Source organism: Somniosus microcephalus, chromosome 25 (genome assembly GCF_052327205.1).
Source record: "Somniosus microcephalus isolate GS21.2 chromosome 25, FLI_Smic_1.0, whole genome shotgun sequence".
In the NCBI taxonomy this organism is placed as follows: Eukaryota; Metazoa; Chordata; class Chondrichthyes; order Squaliformes; family Somniosidae; genus Somniosus; species Somniosus microcephalus.
This window is the reverse complement of record NC_141011.1, coordinates 39,017,880-39,039,364: the sequence shown is the minus strand read 5'-3', so window position 1 is coordinate 39,039,364 and position 21,485 is coordinate 39,017,880. Positions and strand designations below refer to the sequence as shown.

Below are 21,485 nucleotides of genomic sequence, written 5' to 3'. Positions count from 1 at the left end.
CCTCCACAGGGCTTGGAAATTCGAGCCCTCTGTGTCTAACCCGTGCTGTACTTGCCCTGGAAGTGTCTGATGGGACAGTGTAGAGGGAGCTTTAATCTGTGTCTAACCCATGCTGTACCTGCCCTGGGAGTGTTTGATGGGACAGTGTGGCGGAAGCTTTACTCTGTATCTAACTTGTGCTGTACCTGCCCTGGGAATGTTTGATGTGACAGTGTAGAGGGAGCTTTACTCTGTATCTAACCCATGCTGTACCTGCCGTGGGAGTGTTTGATGGGACAGTGTAGAGGGAGCTTTACTCTGTATTTAACCCATGCTGTACCTGCCCTGGAAGTGTTTGATGGGACAGTGTAGAGGGAGCTTTACTCTGTATCTAACCCGTGCTGTACCTGCCGTGGGAGTGTTTGATGGGACAGTGTAGAGGGAGCTTTACTCTGTATCTAACCCGTGCTGTACCTGCCCTGAGAGTGTTTGATGGGGACAGTGTAGAGGGAGCTTTACTCTGTATCTAACCTGTGCTGTACCTGCCCTGGGAGTGTTTGATGGGACAGTGTAGATGGAGATTTGCTTTTTAAGCTGATCTGTGTTGATCACACTTGGGAGTGTTTGATGCTGACACGCGGTTCTTAAAATAGAATTGTTCCATTCCTCAGCACGAACATCCAGACTTTGATTAGTACAAGCTTCACTGGGAAAAAAAAACACAGGACCACGAACACACAAAGCAGTGATTGCTAAATACATACAGAAATGATTAATGTGCACCTGTGGTAGGAGATGTGCTGACACTCTTCTGGGACTCCTGGCTGCTGATACTGCCGCTGTTCCACTGTCCGATCCAGCCGTCACTCCCTGACTTCGCAGTGGGAGAGCAAACCATCCCGGGAGTTTGGGAAAGGCCGGGGAGCTGTGATTCATCTTCCCTCTGTAGTTCTTCCAGGTACTCTGCCAGCTTCACGTGCCCCCTTGAGCGGGCGATTGTCAGGGGCAAACGGCCCAGTGAATCAGGGATGGAGAGAGCTCGGTGGTCCCACTTGTACAGAACAACTGCTGCTTCGGTATGCCCCAAAGCACAAGCCCACATCTGGTTAAAAGAAAGGACCAATTATTTCACTATTGCATGTCCTTCCTGGCAGAGTGAACAATTAAAAATAAAAATGAGAACTCGCTCTCAATTGCAGCAGCACGTTCTCCAATGTTGACGAGCTGATGCATTTCTTCTTGGAGTTCGTGAAAGCAAGTTCTTCCTTTCTTTAATCAGCTCCAACCCAACACATGGTGGAGACATTAGCTGCTTTTGCGTGGTGTGTGACTTTTATTGGTGCCTCCAGCTCCCTAAAACGCAGCCAGCTGCAAGACAAGTGTGAATGTGGCGGGTCTCGCTGAAGCCAGCAGCTGTGAAGATCCAATTCTAGCGTCTCCGGACAGTTTTACATTTGGCTCTTGGCCAGCGGGCTCCACATATCCTGCGCTTCCAGGAGCCGGTGCTACTGGTGTAGCTCCCGCACCGTGTAAAGGCAGTAACAACAACTTGCATTTATATAGCACCTTTAACGTAGTAAAACGTCCCAAGGCACTTCATAGGAGCATTATCAAACAAAATTTGACCCTGAGCCACATAAGGAGATATTAGGACAGGTGACCAAAAGCTTTGTCAGAGAGGTCGGTTTTAATGAAGGTGTTAAAGGAGGAGAGGGAGATAGAGGTTGAGGGAGGGAATTGCAGAGCTTAGTGCCTCGGTGGCTGGAGGCACGGCCACCAATGGTGGAGCGAAGGAAATCGGGATAATAATAATAATAATAATAATAATAATAATAATAATCAACTTTATTGTCATTGTTAGTGCACAAGTGCAGTACAACGAAATGTAGGCTTGCGGCTCCCGAGAGTGTACATTTAGATTAAGACATTTAAACATTCAACATACATTTGGCTTGTAGTATATTAACATAAACATAACCATAATAAAGTGCATTGGCAGATGTGCAGGCTTTAGAGTTTGTTTGTGGAGTTCAGTAGGATGACAGCCCTGGGAAAGAAGCTGTTCCTAAATCTGGTCGTACGGGTGCGAATGCATCTGTAGCGTCTCCCAGATGGCAGGAGGGCGAACAGACTCTGGCTGGGGTGGGTAGGGTCTTTGATGATGGTCCGTGACCTCTGTAAACAGCGTTTCTGGTATATGTGCTCTATGGTCGGTAGCCGGGTGCCGGTAATGCGTTGGGCAGTTTTGACTACCCGCTGCAGGGCTTTCCGGTCATAGTAGCTACAGCTGCCATACCATACTGTGATACAGTTCGTCAGGATGCTCTCTATTGTGCAGCGGTAAAAGTTAGAGAGGATCAGGGGTGACAGGTTACATCCCTTCAGCCTCCTTAGGAAATATAGGCGCTGCTGGGCCTTCTTCACCAGAGAGGAGGTATTGAGTGACCAGGAGAGGTCTTCCGTGATGTGGACTCCGAGGAACTTAAATTGGAGGAGTGCAGAGATCTCGGTGGGTTGTGTGGCAGGTGAAGGAGGTTCTAGAGATAGAGGGGGTCGAGGCCAAGGAGGGATTTGAACACGAAGATAACATTTTAAATTTGATGCTTGCTGGACCGGGAGCCAATGTAGGTCAGCAGCAATGTTCCCTGTAATTTTTTGGGGGGGCCCGGGAGGCCCCTTTAACAGGCTGCATGGCCCACGCATGCGCGGTTTTTCTATTTAAAAGCCGGCTGTATGGGAGCCCTGGAGCGCTGCGCCGCTGAGTTAAAGGGAACATTGGTCAGCAGCAGGGAGCCTGCAGAACGCTCCTCCGTGTACTTTCTAAACGGAGCTGACACTTTACTTACCAGGGGTGTGCAGGAGAAGTGATCAACGTTCAATGGATCCACCTCCAGCTCTAGATCAATACTATCTGCATGCTTTGCGCTGTGAAGAGACACAAACAAGCCGTTAACGGAGCAGTTTCCAGTCACGAGCCAGTGTACTGGTAATTTATTGGCAGGGTGGGTGTGAAAGATTCCTCTCTGGAATATTCTTCCAACACCTCTCACATGAGAAAAACCTGTCGTCTGATGGGCTACCCCTCTCTCAGCTCTGGCCTCCCATCTCTCTCTCTCTGTGTCACATCCTCCCCTTGCCTCTCTATTAAACACTACTATGGTCATTGCTCCTCTCAGCTTTCCTTTATTTCCCTATGCACTTTTCCTCCTTCTTCCAGCCTCATAATGGCCAAACTGATCCCCATCACTGGCTCTAGCTCATTCTTTCGCACAGATACAAAAGTATGGAACTCCTCACCCCCTTAGTCAGCCTTCCACCCACAAGCTTCAGGCGTTCAAACTCAAACTATGTATAACTTAGAGAGTATATTGTTAGCTTGGGCCCGGACTTTAAGCTGGCGTTGAGGTTTGGCCACCCGATATAGAAACCGCCCGGTTCTCATTCCCATTGAAACACCCTCGGTTTTGGTTTCTCAATAATTAAATAAATATAGGAATTAAGGCATCAGTGCCCACTCCGAACCTACTCTAAGCAACTTTTCCTACCAAAATATTTCTACTATAACTGCACACAGACACCTTAGTAGAGCAGCAATCAATGAGTGACGGCCTGAAGGTTTGATTCCCATTGTGCAAAATTCCTGATCTCAGTCACACAGCCAGTGCGGGAGGTCCCACAACCATACCCCAATAATGTACCTTGACCTCAGAAGACTTCCCCTTATTGCACCCTGAAGCCAAGCCCTCACTGGGAGAACCTGCCCATGAAGATAAAATAAAACAGAGCAACATAGTATTGATACAACACTTCTCACACGCCCGGTGTTAATCACTACTGCCCTTGTTTACTGCAGAAACACAAGTGTGCCCATCACCTCACAGAAGGGGATCACTTGTGCCTGGTCGCTGCTTACCGCCATTTGATGAGTGTCTGGATCAACGTGGCATAGCCCTGGGCAGCCGCCAGGTGCAGGAGGGTCATTCCTCGGAAGGTCTTGGAATGGATGAGATGTTTGGATTTGACCCAGCAGGCGCGACTCATCATCTTCTCACACACCAGCACCACGCGGTTCTCGAAGGAGCAGCTAGCCACCCTGGACGCACACTGCACAACGGGGCGAGGAACACACACGGAGATCAGTCCTCTCACATGCAACTGTGTGAGGCTCAAAGGGACAATAACAACAACAACGGTGGCATTTATACAGCGCCTTTAACTTTACGGCACAGAAACAGGCCACTCAGCCTGTTCGCAACCTTGGTGTCGTATTTGACCCCGAGATGAGCTTCCGACCGCATATCCGCTGCATCGCCAAAACCGCCTACTTCCACCTCCGGAACATCACCCAACTCCGCCACTGCCTCAGCTCATCTGCTGCTGAAACCCTCATCCATGCCTTTGTTACCTCCAGACTTGACTATTCCAACGTACTCTTGGTCAGCCTCCAGCCTTCCACCCTCCGTAAACTTGAGGTCATCCAAAACTCTGCTGCCCATGTCCTAACACGCACCAAATCCCGTTCACCCATCACCCCTGTGCTCACTGACCTACATTGGCTCCCGGTTAAGCAACACCTCAATTTTAAAATTCTCCTCCTTGTTTTCAAATCCCTCCATGGCCTCGCCCCTCTCTATCTCTGTAACCTCCTTCAGCACCTACAACCCTCCGAGATCTCTGCACACCTCCAATTTTGGCCTCTTGCACATCCCCGATTTTAATCGTTCCACCATTGGCGGCTGTGCCTTCAGCTACCAAGGCCCTAAACTCTGGAATTCCACCCTAAACCTTTCTATCTCTCTCCTCCTTTAAGACTCCTTAAAACCTACTTCTTTGACCAAGCTTTTGGTCATCTGTCCTAATATCTCCTTATGTGGCTTGGTGTCAAATTTTGTTAGATGTCACTCCTGTGAAGCACCTTGGGACATTTTACTATGTTAAAGGCACAATATAAATGCAAATTTTATATATTAGGACAGGTGACCAAAGGCTTGGTCAAAGATGTAGGTGTGTGGGAGCTGGATTAACATCAGTACAGATACAGTCAGCAACTCAGGGCGCCTTTGAGTCAGACGGTTGTGGGTTCAAGTCCCACTCCAGAGGCATAAGCACAAAATCTAGGTTGACACTTCAATGCAATACTGAGGGGGTGCTGCACTGTCGGAGGTGCCATCTTTTGGATGAGACATTAAACCGAGGCCCAGTCTGCCCTCCTGGGTGAATGTAAAAGATTTCATGGCGCTATTACGAAGAAGAGCAGGGGAGTTCTCATTGTTTCGTGGCCAATATTTATCCCTCAACTAACACCTAAAAACAGATTATGTGGTCATTATTTGAATCCTGTGTGTGGGAACTTGCTGTGCGCAAATTGGCTGCCGCGTTTCCTACATTAAAACAGCGACTACACTTCAAAAGTACTTCAGTGGCTATAATGCATTTTGGGACGTCCTGTGGTCGTTAAGGTGCTATATAAATGCAAGTTCTTTCTTTCTGCAAGTTTCAAATCATGCCCTTTTTCCTATGACACGTAGTATCTTACTTATTTTGTCAGGACCCCTCTTAGTCGCCTCCCCTCACTCTATCCTCATATGGCATGCAAATGAAAAGCTTGGGCAGCCGAGGCAGGAGATCGCCTGAACATGTGCCGTTAGTTTTGGCTCCCAAAGATCTTACGATTTGCCATACCTGTGCCTGGTTGTTGCCATCCCCTCCTCCTAATCCTCCTCCTAATCCTCCCCCTCCAGTCTGCTGGTGGTGCTGGTGAGATCCCATCTCCGACATCCGCCTTTCCATCTGCTCCAGGCGCTCCAAGATGGACATCCTGAACTGGTTGTCTAGAAAAACAAGAGAAAGCACAGGTCAGCACCTGCAATACCAGAACACGGTGGCTCAGTCAGACCAGCCCTGGAACAATCCAGGCCTCTGTATTATGACAAGTCTAGTAACAGAACCGCTAGACTTCCTTTGTGGGTATGGTAGCATAGTGGTTATGTTACTGGACTAGTAATCCAGAGACTTGGACTAATAATCTGGTAGACGTGAGTTCAAATCTCACCATTGCAGTTTGTGAATTTGAAATCAGTTAATTAAATAAATCTGGAATAAAAAACTAGTGGTGACCATGAAGTCATCAGATTGTCATAAAAACCCAACGGGTTCACTGATGTCCCTTTAGAGGAAGGAAACCTGCTGTCCTTACCTGGTTTGGGCCTATATGTGACTCCAGCCTCACAGCAATGTGGTTGACTCTTAACTTTTCTCTGAAATGGCCTAGCAAGCCCCTCAGTTGTCACCACCACCTTCTCAAGGGCAATTAGGAATGGGCAATAAATGCAGTCCTTGCCAGCAACACCCGCATTCAATGAATAAATTAAAAAAGTACCTGGGGTCAGATGACCCAGTTATAGGGTGACCATAGTTTCTAGACCAAATCCGGGGAGACACAGGGTGAGAGCACAGCAAAATAGCCAGGAGAGAAAATGTAAGTTGTGCAGCATAGCGAGGCAAATTTTTTTAGCAGCACATATACACTACAAATGCAAAACAAATGTGCATATAATTACCGCGGATGTGACGACACTGTTCAGTCCATTGACCTCAAACTATGATTATGTCTAACGGTATGATATGCATATGTTCCAACGAATATGGCTGTAGTCTATTCAGGGATGAGTTTCATGAACCAGGGACTCTTCCGGTTGTTTGCCCGGGACACAGTACCTCATCCAGGGACTGTCCTCGGACAGCTGGGATGTTTGGTCACCCTATCCAGTTAGGGTCCATCCGGTGGAAGAATGTGTCACAAATGGTTCCAGGTCACCCAGATTCCAAATGTTTCCCCACCGCCCCCCCCAACAAACATTTTTCTGCGTCAAAAGCTAAACACAACCTAAAATAAAACAATGACAATTGGTCTGTGACGCAGTTTTTCTTCTGAGTAATAAAAACAAGGGGGGTTTTCCTCTCCAATTTGTCTGGTGAATCACCCAAAAGTCCCCTCCCACTCTGTGCTGCCCCTGGATTTCCTGGGGCTTCCCTTTAAATCGCCACCATTTGCACTGCAGCAGCACTGGACACAGGGGTAAGGTTGCCAACTCTGGTTGGACGTAGTCCAGGAGGTTTGATCACATGACCTCCAGCCGCCCCGCCCCACACTCCTGCCATTGGTCGCCCGACATGCCCATCCTCGCGGTGCCTCGTCTTCCTTCGGCCAATCAGAAAACGAACAGACTCTCCGTTACCCGATTGGATGATTCTTGATTGTCAGTCAAACAGCATTTTTCCCCAAACTCTAATACTTTTATAACTAATAAACAAAAGCGTTTGAAGGAAATGAAACAAAAACACACCATTTTTTTTTAACGCCCCTATGATTTTCCTTGTGGATTGTTTGCAGCAGGGTCCAGGAGATTAACCTTTAATTCCTGGAGACTCCAGGACAATCCTGGAGGAGTTGGCGACTTTACTATCAGCTGCTGAGCGGAAAGCCCAGGCCTCACTGTCTGGGCTCATGACCGAACAGCAGAGGTCACTTTGAGAGGGCAGCCAGCGCCTGTGGAACTGAACCTCAACAAGGAGCCTTCAGGAGAGGCGGGGGAGAAACCGGGAGGGAGATAAAATACCGGGATAAAAACACAACAGCTATTCTCATAAAAGCAGCATTGTCAATGGCGACATGTTTTTAAAACCTTCTTTGAGGATCAAAATTCATACAAGAACAATGAATAATTCCCTCTCAGCCCCATTTCCCTCCCTCTGACTGTGTGACAGCATCGGATGGGACTCCACCCACTGACTACTGCTAAATACTGCAGTGTTGCTGTCTGCAGCACGTCCAGACTGCAGTGGACACTCTGGGGAGGGGGAAGCACGTAACAGCCCATCTTAAGAGTGGGATGCATCCATCAATTAACTCCCCTACGCACCTCCTGTCTGCTAACGTGGGCTGCAGTCTGCAACTGTGAAGTAGGGTTGTCAACCCTTCAGGATTGCCCTGGAGTCTCCAGGAATTAAATATTAATTTCCGGGACACTGCTTTGAGCAAAAACCCAGGGAGAAATAAAATCAGAGGGGCGTTAAAAAACATGTTTTTTTTTTCCATTTTCAGCTGAGAACTAACAAAAGGGCAATGCACTTAAAATCCAGAGCATGGGATGGGCTGGTCGGGACTAATAGACTTCTCTTGTTCCTTAAAATACTTAAGTCCAAGACTTAGAGAGGATTTAATAATCTGTTAATAGTCTAACAATCCATCACCTGTCTCTTGTGAAAGTAGTTAGTGGATCGAAGGGCAAATTCAGTGAGGCTGCCTGCCTTCCTACTTGCTAACAACACTGCCTCGCTAAATTTGTCTTTTAAACTTTCAGCCTGTTGTTCTTCCAACTGGTTCTTGCTATTCCTGTATAAAGGAATATACAGGCTGAAGGTGCCACTTATGGTGAAGAGTCCCATCATAGGAACAGGAGGAGGTCATACAGCCCCTCGAGCCTGTTCCACTATTCAATTAGATCAAGGCTGAACTGTATCTTAACTCCATCTACCCGCCTTGGTTCCGTAACCCTTAATACCCTTCGCCTAACAAAAATCTATCGATCTCAGTTTACAAAGTTTCAATTGAGCCCCAGCCTCAACAGCTTTTTGGGAGAGTTTTCCGGATTTCCACTACCCTTTGTGTGAAGAAGTGTTTCCTGACATCACCGCTGAACGGCCTAGCTCTAATTTTAAGGTTATGCACACATGTCCTGGGCTCCCCCCACCCGAGGAAATAGTTTCTCTCTCTACACTATCAAATCCTTCAATCATCTTGAACACACCTTAGATCACCCCTTAGTCTTCTATACTCAAAGATGTACAAGGCTAGTCTGTGCACCTGTCCTCATAATTGAACCCTTTTACCCCCTTTTAGCATCTACTCCAGGATGGTGGTGCCAGGTATGGCAAAGCCCCCCACCTTCTCTTGGCTAAGGGTGCCAGTATTGTGAAGAGCCCCATTTCCTCAGCCTGATGGTAGATGCCTATTGACCTGCTGTGCTTTCTCCAGCTCTTTCTGTTATTATTTAGTATACTATGCAGCTTGGATGGAACTCCCCGGAGAAAACAAATTGAATTTGGAAGTTTCTTGAACAGCCTTACACGAGCAAATTTTCCAAGTGTCCTTTATTATCCTTGTTATGGGGGACACCAAGCGACAGAACCATTCAACGGGTGAAAATAAGACGATAAGAACAATTTCTAGGAACAGTAAAAGGCCATGAGGCCCAACAAACCCATTTTCAGGCAGCAACCCCGTCTATCCACTTTTCACCAGATCCCTCAATCCTTTGTCTATCCTGAATCCTTTACATGGTCTGCATTAATGGCCTTCCTGACTAATTTATATAAAATAAACAAATACTCCCATTTATGTCGCCCTCTCAAAACACTTCACAGCTAATGAATTAGTTTTGAAGTGTAGTAATTGTTATACTACAGTGACCCATAGCACTCTCATCTCTGTGTCAGAAGATTGTGGGTTCCAGCGACTTGAGCCCATAATCCAGGCTGACACACCAGTGCAGTTCTGAGGGAGTGCTGCACTGTCCGAGGTGCCGTCTTTCAGATGAGATGTTAAACCGAGGCCCCGTCTGCCCTCTCAGGTGGATGTACAAGATCCCACGGCACTATTTCAAAGAAGCTCAGGGAAGTTCTTCCCGGTGTCCAGGGCCAATATTTATCCCTCAACCAATATCACTAAAACAGTTTATCTGATCAGCATCACAAGCTTGCTGTGTTCAAATTGGCTGTCGCATTTCCTACATTACAACAGTGACTACACTTCAAAAGTAATTGATTGGCTGTAAAGTGTTTTGGGACATCCTGAGGTCATGAAAGGCGCTATAGAAATGCAAGTCTTTCTTTCTTTTCTTCACGGTTGTAAGGAGTGAGCATTTGGCATCAGAGTGTCAAAGACACTGGAATCGCAGTTTCATTCGATGACTCTTGTGATCCCTGGGTCCAAGCACATTGACAATGGCAGAATTTGGGAAGTGAAATCGATGTACTTCATTGGTAAATGCACTGCCCAGTGTGATAGTGAGACCTGTTTATTAAGCTTCTTTCTGACAAAGCCACTCAATAAAGCATGAAGGAATTACAGAGTGGCTTCACCCCTTGGGTGTTGCTAGACAGTACTGTATGTGTCTTTGCAGTTGATGAGCCTGTGTTTCTGCATTAGAGGACCCTGATCCAGAGGCGAGAGTGCTACCAACAGCCAAGCTGACAGTGCCTTCATGGCGCAGTGCTTGACAAGCCTGATTTTGTTGGGGTTGGTGGAGGGTGGAAACCAAAAGAGTGGGTCACTTTAGTCAGCTCAAATGCCAAGCACAAGTGATACATGCTTTGACATGTTAGATTATTGTAAAGGAAAAGGTTGCGCCAAACTTTTTTTTAATTAACAAAGTTAGTACACACTTAAAAATAAAGGTGGTTGGAATAGCTGCACTTGCTCACAAAGAGAGATTTGCCCAAAGAGTCCTTGTGCGCACTGACTGAGAGATTTGACTGTTCTGCCAAGTCAGCATTCAATTGCATTGAGGAGCTTGCCTCTGGCATTACACACCACTTGGTGTCTAATGGAGCATAGGCCTCTGGTACATCAACTACAAGGGCAGAAACAGCACTGTCGAACCATTCAACAGTACCAAGCCCCCCCAGGGGATGCAGCCACTCCAATAACAAAACCTTCCTTCGTCCATTATTGAGTGGCTTTGTCTGAGAAAAGGTTAATAAACTGGACGGGTTCTGCCGTCAAAGCATCAGAAACCTCTCCGATACAGTGGCTGTGGGATATACAGTTTTTCCCACAGCAACTGAGCCATAATAAACAAGACATCAGTGGTCTATAATGTTACAGTGAGGGTTTACGGGGGATGTGGAAGCAATGTGCAGACCAAAGCTAGACTGATCCATTTTGCACTGACTGAAAGGGTGGTTGTAGCAGGTTCAGTAGTAACTTTCAAAAGGGAATTGGATATGTACTTGAAAAGGGCTATGGAGAAAGAGATGGACTGAATGGCCTCCTTCTGTGCTGTAAGATGCTATGATTTGATGATTTTGATTCCATGACAATATACAAGTACTCCAAGGGGGAAAAATTCGGTTGCTTTGCGCCTCACGTTGGTGCCTTAAGAGGGCGCTAACGGGGCACAAAGCAACTAGCGCCCAGGCACGGCGATGCTTGCGCCGTTCATGAAATTGACCAGACATTTTGCGGCGGTGCTAAACACTACCACCACGATCTCCTGCGCCTGCAGATCGTGACGTCAGTCGAGCGTGCAACGCCTCGGACCGGATATTGAGTGGCGCCCCTGCCTTTCTGCTTGCCGCTAGCAACGACAGGTTCAGGGGAATGTTTTGCAGTCGGGAAGGGACTGGGGGAGCGCTATTTAAAGGCGACCGCTTCTTGCCTTTTTTTGTTGGCGGCATTTTTGCTCCACGCATTCTGAGACTTCTAGAGACATTCAACGCTGTGTGAAGGAGTTTTGGGTTCTGAGCAGCACTTTGCGGGTTCATTTTGATTTGACCTTCCTTGCATCGATTTAGAAGAGACTGTGGGGGCTGCACTCTGAGCTCTGTCCTTGGGCCTCTCCATTGTTCTTTCCAGCAGATTTGATGTACAGGTCTCTCCAGGCCGAGATTCAAGGCTGCAATGAGCAGGGTGTGGATGGAGAGCAAGATCGACCCTCCCCTTTAAGAACTGGCCGGCGCCAGTGTGTCTGTGTTCCATTGCTGACTGACATACATGAGCTTTGCCAGCGCTCTGAGGTAGCGCCTCGCTCCTCGGCGTTAGCGCCTTAAGAGAGGTGTGCAGCATCTGATTTAGCACTCCAATCACCTCCAGGGGCAATAGAAGCCAAGTTTGCAGTCGGAGCCGAAAATTAGCGCCAGGCACTAAACTTCGCGCCCGGCCGATAATTGCGCCCCAAGCGGGGCGATACAGAATTTCTCCCCCCAAATTTTTTCAGAGGAATTATTTTTGACCTCCTCTTCTCTTTAGTGGCCTCATTCATTTTGGGATATGGTGCCATGGGTACTGACAGCCCTCTGGTACCTTGCCCAAATGGGCATCCGGCAATTATAGATCTGAATGGCAGCAGGTTCTTCGATGGTGGAAGCATTAGTCGAGCCCAATCCTGTCCTCACCCAACGTGCACACACACCTTCCAGCAGGGGTTAACTAGATATCGAGCCTGTCAGATTTTCCCCTCCCTAGTCTTGGGCTCCCCTGTTGCTGCCCTGGCTGTGATCAGCTAACTCAATACAGACCAGGAACTGGACCTTCCTGGCCAGCAACACTCCTTGTGGTGCACACAATAATATCTGGTACATTAACTAGAATGGTACCAGGGCTGAGGGACTTCATGTTATGTGGAGAGACACGAAAAGTTGGGAGTGTTCTCCTTAGAGCAGAGAAGGTTAAGGGAAATGTAATTGAGGTTGTAAGAGCCATGAAAGCTTAAGAAAATACTTTAAAATAGTGGTTAAATGGCATAATACAGTTAATTTACCTGACCGACTTATTGTACTAAGAAACCCCCTATTTTCTTGCTCCAGTAGTATAGTCCGAGACACCCCCTTCATTCTTGCCACAATGGTACAGTCCCTAAGCCACACATGGTGTGCAGCCATTTTACAGTTTAAACTGCACGTGGCTGAAGGAGGCAGAAGTTGTGAGGTTTGGAGCAATACAGTTTTTGACCGTGTTCGTTTATACGTGTTTGCTTTGTAATTCCGTTTGTTAAGTGTTATAGTAAACAGTTTAAAAGACAAAGCTACGTTTGGGAACGTTTTATTTCGACACGCGTCTACTCGTTGTTAAAAGCCCCACAGCTCAGTGGCCTGTTTGGAAACTAAGAAGCGCCACTACAGAGGTGTTCAAAATTAATAGGGGTTTTGATATTAGGGGTTAGGAGTAAATAAGGAGGAACTGTTTCCACTGGGACACAGATTTAAGATAATTGGCAAAAGAATCAGAGGAGAGATGAGGAAAATATTTTTATGCAGTGAGTTGCTACGACCTGAAATTCACTGCCAAAAAGGCTGGTGGATGCAGATTCAATAGTAACTTTCAAAAGAAAACTGGATAAATACTTGAATGGGGAAAATTTACTGCGGGGAAAGAGCAAGGGGGAGTGGGACTAATTGTATAGCTCTTTCAAAGAGCCAGTAGAGGCACGATGGGCCGAATGGCCTCTTTCTGTGCTTGTATGATTCTATGATAATATTGGGAGGTTCTGCTGCTAGTGTGGCGGAGTCTCACTAGTGGCAAGGGTAGGTCAGAGAATCAGCGGTAATGCAACAGGACTATCTCTGGCCGGCGCTCGAGTTTAGTGAGGACCAGCCTGGCAGTAGAGCATCATAAAATGACCTCCACTGTGTTTTAATATCAGAGATTCTCAACACATTCACCAGTGCTCATATCACCCTTAGCATTAACAGGAAACAATGACTTGAAATACACTCTAATCCCACTGTATCGCAGTATTACTGCCCTCAAGTAATAATGAGCACAAAGCCACATTGTGCAGTAATAGTCCTACGCTTGGCTTCAGTGCCCCGGGTTAGGATGGGGCACAGCCAACAGTGGTTCTGCTCCTGATACCTATCCAGCGACCCCGATAGAAAGTTTGTGCATGTGGATGTCGGCCTTTTCTTCACCACCCCTCCAACCCCGCCCCTAAATCAGATACCCTGCTGACACTCACGGTGTGGGCACACCCGTGAAGAATGGCTACTTGGGCAAAGCACTGTTTGCATTGTTGCCAACTCTGGTTGGACGTATTCCTGGAGGTTTTATCACATGACCTCCAGCCACTCAAACACCCATTATCCTCCCATCTCCGATAATTCTGTCACTAATAAATTAAATTGTTCTCCATACTAATTTTTTTAATGCCCGCCGCCCCCCCCCCAGGATTTTTGCTCGCAACAGCGTCCAGGGGAATAATCTTCAATTCCTGGAGACTCCAGGACAATCCTGGGGGGTTGGAAACCCTAACCGGAGGGCAGCCCGTGCCCATGGAACCCGGGTCACATCGCGAGCTGGTGCCCTCTCCGGAGAAAATAGGCAGGATAAAAGGAGCAGGGGAAGGACAAACGTGCATCAGAACATATCAGGCAAATAATCAATCTGCAACTGAGATATATTGAGGAGCGAAAGGAGGGGCTGTGCGACTTGGTTAATGTGGGCCGATTGTCTTGTGTGGAGCTGACAAGCTATTGTTCCGACTGTCTGCAGTGCAGTGTGCTGCAGTGCTGATGATTTCATGGTCCCCGCTCTGTTTACCAGAACTCACCATGTTCACTGCAGAGCATTTAACTAATCTGACATCACTATATTAACTCTTGCATTTGGATTCACATGTATCTATATATCTCTGCTCTACACTGTGAATGTACGGGTGTGAACATGAAAGGACGAGGAGTGAGTTACAGCCTGGAATTCAATCCAGGAGCTTTGAATAGTTTACATTAATGAACAGTGGATACCAAGGAGTGAATTACAGGCTGGAATCTAATCAAGATTTGATATATAGTAAACATCTTCATTAATGCATTAGAATCACTCCCGGCTATCTGTTCTTCTATAATATGAACCACCTGAAACTCTCAATTAGATACCAGCCTGTAACTCACTTCCGGATATCCGCTATTCTATATATAAACCACCCGAACCCCTCGATTAGATTCCAGCCTGTAACTCACTCTCGGGTATCTATTATTCTATATATAAACCACCCAAACACCTCCATTAGATTCCAGCCTGTAACGCACACCCTGATAGTTGCTATTCTCTGTATATTTCCCTTACTTCAAGTGATTTTTAAAAAATTAGCATTTTGTGTAAAGGAAACTCGGTTGCACTCTCCCGAGGTAATTGTGGGTCAGAGCTGTATCACATTGACAGTGAGACTGTGCAGTCTGAGCTTGTGAAGGAGCAGCATCAGTCGTTATGTTTTAACTTTTCTTAAACTAAAGATAATTTCCGTTTTTAAAATTTCTGGTGAATTTTTGATGCTGGTCAATGCAACAATTTATCAATGATCTGTATTCCCAAATGACCTTGAAAGGGCCCACTTCAAAGCTGCAATAAGTGTGACAATTAAATTTAATGTGCTTCAGATATACTTATCAAGTTGTTTCATCCTGACGTTTATACTGATTCCTGTAAAAGATGGTATTTGATAGGATCACACAAATGCTGGCACTGTGCTATATATTCTGTGCCCACGTCTCATATTTCAATTATATCTGGGAGCCTCACTGTTACTCCTGTGCCCCCTCTAGCTCCATTCCTTTCCCCTCCTCCCTTTCATTCGTTACACTGTGTGCATTCCCCACGCTCCATTCCATTTCTCATTCCTCTCGCCCTCTCTCTCTCCATTCCTTCCCCATCTCTCCATTCCTTCCCATGTGTGCCCCTCCCCTCTCTCTGCACTCTGACCTCTGCATGCCTCCCCCTCTTTCCACCACGTCATCCATGTTCATTTCTCTCCACTCCCGTGCCTTTCCACTCCCACCTATTCCTCCGCCCATGTTTCCCTACTCCTTACATTAATCCCATGCTCTCCATATTTTCTGTTTCTCGCACCTCTTTATTCCTCCTCTCGCTCTATCGGTCCCACATTGTGTCATGCTCTGTCACCAGGACTGCTCCCAGCTGGCCTGAGGAACATCAGTCTTGCTCCATGACTCTTCAACTCTATAGGCAACTAACTGTCCCTGACCAAGCCCTCAATATGCCTGTGTCTTCCGGCTGATGTGATAGTAACTATCAATCAACATTTCTTTGGTTTATTATAAGAATCATTTACAAGAAGGTTAAGGGACGATTTAATGGAGGAGTTCCAAAATTATATGGGGTTTTGATAAGAGTAAATAAGGAGAAACTGTTTCCACTGGCAGGAGGGTCGGTAACCAGAGGACACAGATTTACGATAATTGGCAAAAGAACCAGAGGGGAGATGAGGAGAATTTTTTTTCTACGCAGTGAGTTATTATGATCTGGAATGCACTGCCTGAAAGGGCGGTGGAAGCAGATTCAATAGTATCTTTTAAAAGGGAATTGGATAAATACTTGAAAGGGGTCAAATTTGCAGGGCTATGGGGAAAGAGCAGGGGAGTGGGACTGAATGGATAGCTGTACCAAAGAGCCAGCACAGGCACGATGGGCCGAGTAGCCTCCTTCTGTGCTGGAAGATTCTATGATTCTGCTCCGTGTCTGTGGCAGAAGCAGTACAATTAGCCTCCCAGGCTAGGAAAGGGGGCGGGTGGGGGGGGGGGGGGTGTGTTGGCGAGGAAACTAGCCAGGGTTTTTTGCTTCTGGTCACTTATACAGTGTCTGCTTTTGGAAACTGCATGTGTGAGGATGAAATGGAGCTCTACAGTCATGCTCTCTATTGCCAAATATCCTACGGACGTACACCGTAGGCTCACAGCTGAAGAGGAGCCACTTCTGTGAGGTTCTAAAGCAGTGCTGGCCACTATCCACATGTGGAGAAATGGGAATCCAGATGTGGCTAATTGCATTTCCGATCATTAAATAAAACTGAGTAATAGACACCGTTGTCATGTGATCGCAATACTCATATTCACACGGCGTAGGCATGTGAACATTAACCTTTCTGTGTGTTTGTTGGGAAAATGGTCAGACAAAAAGCAGAGTGAGTGACGTAAGAAAACTACTAGGCACTTGGTCTAAGCGTTAATCAACTGTTTTACAACATGGAGGTCTAGTTGTGTCCTTCATTAGTTCCTGTTAAGAATGTCCTGCGCAAGCTGGGCCTGTGCCCGAGTATTTATACTCTCCCTGGACAGCGCCACCCACAGGCCGCTCAGTATTATTTCATAAGTCCTTCTTTCATGAATGACTGATTCATGTCAGTGAGCAAGAGTTTTTTTTTTTACTGTTATGAGTGCCTGACTTCCTTGGTGGTAGATGTTTCATAATAAATAAAAATACACATGAAAGAAAGAATCTGCATTCAAATAGCGCCTTTCATGACCTCAGGGTGTCCCAAAATGCTTTACAGCCAATGAAGTACTTTTGAAGTGTAGTCTATTGTAATGTAGGTAATGTGGCAGCCAATTTGCACACAGCAAGCTCGCACAAACAGCAATGTGATAAATGTCCAGATAATCTGTTTTAGCGATGTTAGCCGAGGGATTGTGTGCTCAAGTCTCGGGAGTGGGGTTTAAATCCCAACCTCCTGGCTCAGAGGCAAGAGTGCTATCACTGAGCACAGGCTAATCAAGGGGTTCCGTGGTTTATTTACCTGTACTGTGCGAGTGTGTGTAAGGTGCTTCCCACTGCAATTAGCGCATGTGGCTAAACGGTGTCACCACAGCCACACCTGCGGCTGTCTATTGGACAACACTGGACAGAAGATGCCCGTGGAACCGAACCCCAGCAGGGATTGCATTTTCAAGCAGGAGAGGAGACGTGAGAGCTGGAGGGGGATGAAAGTCTGAGTATTACGACGTCTGTCTGAAGTACACTTCAAACAGTATATGAAAAATGAAGCGGTGAGAAAATAGAAAGTATTTGTGCATGCGCCAGGGAAAAGGTTACTGATTGCTGGAGTATAACAAGTAATTTTTAGTCTGTCAACATTCTAAACATCAAGGAGGAAGCCATACACAGCGAAAGCAAGAAAGTAGAGAAAAATAATCAAAACACATCCTGCTCTCTTGTTCCTCTTTGTTGCTTTCAGCTCTCTGTTGCTAGGTCTGTTGTTAAGCGAGGTGATGTCAGTGGGACTCTGTGATTTAACTTCTTTAAAACATTGCGGAGTCACTATTTTAAAAAAAATGCCTGCATCAGTCCCCAGGCCATCAGATTCCAATCTTGTTCTGGCAAATGTGTGGGATCCTAAAAGGAGAGGGTAGTGTACGGCAGATGTCGCAATTTTGAAAGAGTTAGATCGTAAAAGATTATTTGCCGAATCAGTAACAAGGGGGTACCAGAAGCCCAAAGGGGAGGATTGAAGGACCTTGTCACCTAAAAGGTTGTTGGAATATCGGCTATTTCTCCACAAGAAGCTACTGAAACCAAGTCAAGAATGATATTTAACAGAGAATTAGATAAATAGTCTGACGGAAAAAAATATGATAGAGGGAAGGAGCAGAGAAGTGGGATTAGAGTAGTTGGGTCAATAGCGGAAGTTAGCACTGGGCAGGTATGGAGGGCTGAACCATCTCCTGCACCAACGTTCCTACGATTCTATAAAGCAATTTTTGACTTTTTGTTGTCACAGACCCTTCAGCGGGAACCGGGCGTTGGGTCATCCCAAGGTCATGTAGTAGTGTTGCCAACTCTCCAGGATTGTCCTGGAATCTCCAGGAATTGATCTCCCGCACACTGTTGCGGTGCAAATCCAGGAGAAAAATCAGAGGGGCATTAAAAATAACTGAGTGTTTTATTCACTTACTTTGAACACTTTTGTTTATTTGTTGGAAATGGGGAAAAAAGGCTGTTTGACCGGGCATTGCGGTTGCAGGTCATGTGATGAAATCTCCAGGAACACGTCCAACCAGAGTTGGCGGCCCTAACACGCAGGCAAGAGATTGACTTCCTACAAGAAGCCATCAGTCATCACTTGGCTTGGCACCATCTGATAGGGAACTACGCCTTAGTGCAAAGCTGCAGCCCCTGGCAACTGGTCATATAGTGACACCTCTTAGTCCCGGACAGAATGGAGATGATTGGGTAATACCCCCATCAATCACACCTGGAGACCCCACTGCTGTAAGTGACTGGGATTGCTTTTACGCACAAAATTGTATAAGAACATAAGAAACAGGAGCAGGAGTAGCCAATCGGCCCCTCAAGCCTGCTCCGCCATTCAATAAGATCATGGCTGATCCAATCTTGGCCTCAACTCCACTTTCCCGCTCTCTCCCCAAACCCCTCGACTCCCTTGTAGTTCAAATGTCTGTCAATCTCCGCCTTGAATATATTCAATGACTCCGCCTCCACAGCTCTCCGGGGTAGAGAATTCCACAGGTTCACGACCCTCTGAGAGAAGAAATTCCTCCTCATCTCCGTCTTAAATGGGCGACCCCTTATTCTGAAACTATGCCCCCTAGTTCTAGATACCCCCACTAGGGGAAACATCCTCTCAGCATCCACCCTGTCAATCCCCCTCAGAATCATATGTTTCAATAAGATCACCTCTCATTCTTCTAAACTCCAATGAGTATAGGCCCAACCTGCTCAACCTTTCCTCATACGTCAACCCCTTCATCTCAGGAATCAACCTCGTGAACCTTCTCTGCACTGCCTCCAATGCAAGTATATCCTTCCTTAAATATGGAGACCAAAATGGTACGCAGTACTCCAGGTGCGGTCTCACCAGCGCCCTGTAAAGTTGCATCAAAATTTCCCTACTTTTATACTCCATACCCCTTGCAATAAAGGTCAAAATTCCATTAGCCTTCCTAATTACTTGCTGTACCTGCATGCTAACTTTTTGTGTTTCATGTACTAGGACCCCCAGATCCCTTTGTACCGCAGCATTTTGTTGTCTCACTCCATTTAAATAATAATTTGCTTTTTCATTCTTCCTTCCAAAGTGGATAACCTCACATTTTCCCACATTATACTCCATCTGCCAAATTTTTGCCCACTCACTTAACCTATCTATATCCCTTTGCACTCTTTGGGCTGGATTTTCCAAGCCCCGAGGAGGCGGGCATGGAGGCGGGACAGCTGGTAAAATCGGAGAAAATCAGATGGCAAACCCTCCCCCATCCCGCCTCTGTGCCCTTTTGCCAGGAGGCAGGAGGATGCAGCTTCGGGTCCCGTCTCCTAGAGGCGGGAAAGGCATTTAATCCTTTTAACTGCCTGTTAACAGGTAGTTAACAGGCAGAAAAAAGGATTAGTGCCATTTTACCTTCACAGGTGAAGGTTTCCCGACCTCGGAGAACCCCGCCAGGTTGGAGGAGATGTGGAGGAGGTCTGCGGAGGTCGGAGGCACCTGGAAGTAAGTTGTAGAGGTGAGTGATGGGTGCAAGTGTGGAGTGGTAAGTATGTACGGTGAGTGATAAGTTTAAAAAAGTGTTCACTTACCTTGTTTTCTTTCTATAGCCTTTAGCCGCGCTGGATGGGGAGAGCCGATATTCTCCTTGTCAATTTCACATAATGGCTGTTGGATCCTCCGATCCTACAGACATGTGAAATTTACAAAGTTGAAAGGTTTGATGAGTCCTCACCACAAAGTTTCATCAAACTAAAGAGAATGGCAGTGTTTGACAGCTTCACAGAGCTGTCAAACACTGTCATTTCTTCTTTCACGAAGTCTTGACAGATAGCACGTCTGACGCTGACGTGATCTGTCAGTGACTCCCTCCCTAATTGGCCTGCTGAGCCCGCAGGGCAGGCTTATCAAGCTCAATCAGGGGAAAATCCCTCTGATTGGTCAGGTGAGGATGGGGGCGGGACATTGACATGACAAGCAGCAGTCCCGCCTCCAACTCGCCTCCATTCACAAAATCCAGCCCTTTGTGTCCTCCTCACAACTTGCTAACCCACCTATCTTTGTATCATCAGCAAATTTGGCTACAGTACACTGGGTCCCTTCATCCAAATCATTAATATAGATTGTAAATAGTAGAGGCCCTAATCTTCCACTCACTGCATTTTGGTGGAGAAATCACTCTGCTTTTATCGGGAGACGTTGCTGCAGTTTCGGTCACCGGTTCTATTTGCTGTAGTTCATAGAGTCTCTTTTTAAATAGACTCTGTAGACTGTTTGCTGTAGTGCACTGTTTAAACAGACACTGTTTGCAGAGTAAATAGAGAGTTTGCTGTATAACAGACTGTGTGCTGTGAGTCCTGCCGTAAGTCCCATCCTGCCTCCAACTCATTGGCTAAGACACAGTGTAACCCATTGGCTGACACAGCCAGTCAATAGACACTCTGGGAAACTTTACTTTCAACTTTTAAATATTAGCAGAGCGGACAGTCTCTCTGCCAATGGTTTACACTTTAACCAGCAGCGGTAGGAGAGTGAACGGAGCCCTACAAGATTCTTGGCGTGATTCAGGTTCTGCCGAGCACACAACACTTGGAGCCATGGTGGTGGCCTGCCACACGGAGTGGACGTGATGACCCGGAGAGACTGCGGTGTGGTCTGACGCTCACGGTAACACCGAATGACACGGCATCATTCTCTTGGTTCATCAGAACTCATTCATCAGGGTAGAAATTTGTCTTGGGCGGAGGCGTTGATGGGTGTTATCACATTAGCCACCTTGTTATATGCCCAGCTTGATATGCAGCTCTATTACAGTCAATATAACTGAGTGTCGAGCGGGGGAGTATAACGGCCGCCCAATTCGATACCGCCTGCTTTGCCCTGCCACCCAAGGTGAATTTCTACCCGATGGTGTCTGGCTGCATTCTGTACGACAGCTACTTAATGTAACAGAAATAACAAGTGTCTAACTCTCTCTTGGCTCACTCAAGGTAT

General features: G+C 46.7%; 1 protein-coding gene across 1 annotated transcript in view; it reads right to left on the bottom strand.

Annotated features, from left to right (window-relative positions):
- The window catches only part of camta1a (calmodulin binding transcription activator 1a), a 135,739-nt gene that overhangs the window by 20,468 nt on the left and 93,786 nt on the right, over positions 1-21,485 (bottom strand). Inside the window, exons 7-10 of the mRNA XM_085967557.1 lie at positions 5,662-5,810; positions 3,893-4,083; positions 2,826-2,904; positions 763-1,081 (exon numbers count right to left, since the gene is read on the bottom strand). Coding sequence (XP_085823683.1) covers positions 763-1,081; positions 2,826-2,904; positions 3,893-4,083; positions 5,662-5,810 — 738 coding nt within the window. The remainder of the gene's footprint in view (positions 1-762; positions 1,082-2,825; positions 2,905-3,892; positions 4,084-5,661; positions 5,811-21,485) is intronic.